At 34.8% G+C, this 1,903-nt stretch overlaps 1 protein-coding gene across 2 annotated transcripts in view; it reads left to right on the forward strand.

Annotated features, from left to right (window-relative positions):
- The window catches only part of LOC106462022 (low-density lipoprotein receptor-related protein 4-like), a 168,853-nt gene that overhangs the window by 91,154 nt on the left and 75,796 nt on the right, over positions 1 to 1,903 (forward strand). Inside the window, exon 2 of one of the 2 annotated variants that reach the window (XM_022389133.1) lies at positions 579 to 731. In XM_022389133.1, the coding sequence (XP_022244841.1) occupies positions 579 to 731 (153 nt within the window). The remainder of the gene's footprint in view (positions 1 to 578; positions 732 to 1,903) is intronic. The other variant, XM_022389134.1, reaches the window with a different exon arrangement.

The raw sequence follows: 1,903 nt of genomic DNA on the forward strand, positions 1-1,903 counted from the left end.
TTTGAGTGTACATACATGTTTCTGTCATACAAACCCACGATTCACTTTCATATATTTCAGATTTTGGATTTGAGTGTACATACATGTTTCTGTCATACAAACCCACGATTCACTTTCATATATTTCAGATTTTGGGTTTGAGTGTACATACATGTTTCTGTCATACAAACCCACGATTCACTTTCATATATTTCAGATTTTGGGTTTGAGTGTACATACATGTTTCTGTCATACAAACCCACGATTCACTTTAAAGGAATTCGGGGTTTGGGCTGAATATGTATGTGGGAAATTAGCTGGAAACGTTTCAACTTACCGTTTCAGAGAATGAGCACATTTTTCGCAAGTTTATATCTTGTTCCGTGTTATATTTTGGTAATTGTTGTAGAGTGTGTTATCTCGGTATCGGTACACATTAAAGCAGGATATTCGTTTGAGAGATACTCATAATCAACTAAAATTTCTACCTTCTTCATTACGTCTCGAACGATTCTGTTTTATACGTACATTAATTTGTAGTCTTTGCAACCATGATTAGATAATCAGCTAAAATGATCGTTTGTTATTTGGATTTTCAGGATTAACAGCGGATCCCGTGTGCAACTGTGAAGCTAATCAGTTCGCTTGTACTCCTAACTCTCATACAAATTGCAGCTGTATCCCTTCCAGGTGGCGCTGTGATTCAGACAACGATTGTGATAATGGGAGCGACGAACTCGGATGTGGTGAGTGTATGTTATTTACAATTTTTTTGCATTAAGTTGATTAAGAATTCATAGTTCTACAGTGGTTTACAACTTGCAAAGTGCTATATTAACATTTAAAGTGGTCAGTAGTATTGATAACGTGCAAAAAACCGCTCAGAAAAACAGGAAAAGGATGTGTTCTGGTTATTATTAAGACGTACTTATTGGTAAACTTGAATGATATGGAATCCGAACAAGCTATGTTTGGGCAACTTACTGCTTTTTGGTTCTTCTTTTAAAATGTCAAGACACTTTTATTTTATCCCGGACATTGTGATTCGTTTATCACAGTTCCCTCAATCTATTTAGTGAAATGTTTAATATAGTAAGTACAGAATTAGTAACAAATACAAGAAAATCACCAAAAGCAGATTCCGGTTTATACAGTCCAATGAAATCTTCAGGATCGCCCAATCGAAGATTACAACTTGCTCATGACTTGCAGAACCCGTGTTTTACGAATTGAGGATATGTTTTCGTGAATATTAACTCCAAGCCTAAAATTTGTATGAAAAGTCAGTTTTTTATCTTAAAGTGACCCAGGATAGACTGTGAGAGAGGGTTACTACAGAACCTCGTTGAAAGATTACAATATTACTTGGAAGTTAATAACCTGTGTATGTGAGAGAGAGAGAGAGAGAGAGAGAGAGAGAAGAGAGAGAGAAATGGAGAGTCGGGTGTTAAATAAAAAAATAAAAATAATAATAATATATATATATATATATATACAAATCCTAAATGAAATGGACCGAACTTCTCAGTTAACGGTATTTTAATAATGAAACTTTATTTTTTGATTACTGTTTGAGTCGGTTGAAGTAGGAAAACTGCATAATTTATTTTCGATCACAGAAGATCCCTGTTTATATTGAGTTGTATAGATTTCATTGATCGTTTTTGAAGTTATATAATGCATACTGTTGCGTCAGCGAGGTCACGTGACTATTGTCACGCCACCTATTTTCTAGAAGTATCTTGTTCCTTCGTGAATGCCCTAGCATTTACTAGATATATGTTTGTCTGGTATATAAATAAGACGCTCACAACGTGACGGAATAATGTGTGTAGGTAATGAGTAATTGAACTGCAGTCAGAGAGAGACGTATTGTTGAAGTCTAGCTCATGATACGTGAATTATAGTTTGTTATAGCGCAACT

This window comes from Limulus polyphemus, unplaced genomic scaffold, assembly GCF_000517525.1.
Source record: "Limulus polyphemus unplaced genomic scaffold, Limulus_polyphemus-2.1.2 Scaffold1076, whole genome shotgun sequence".
NCBI classification, from domain to species: Eukaryota; Metazoa; Arthropoda; class Merostomata; order Xiphosura; family Limulidae; genus Limulus; species Limulus polyphemus.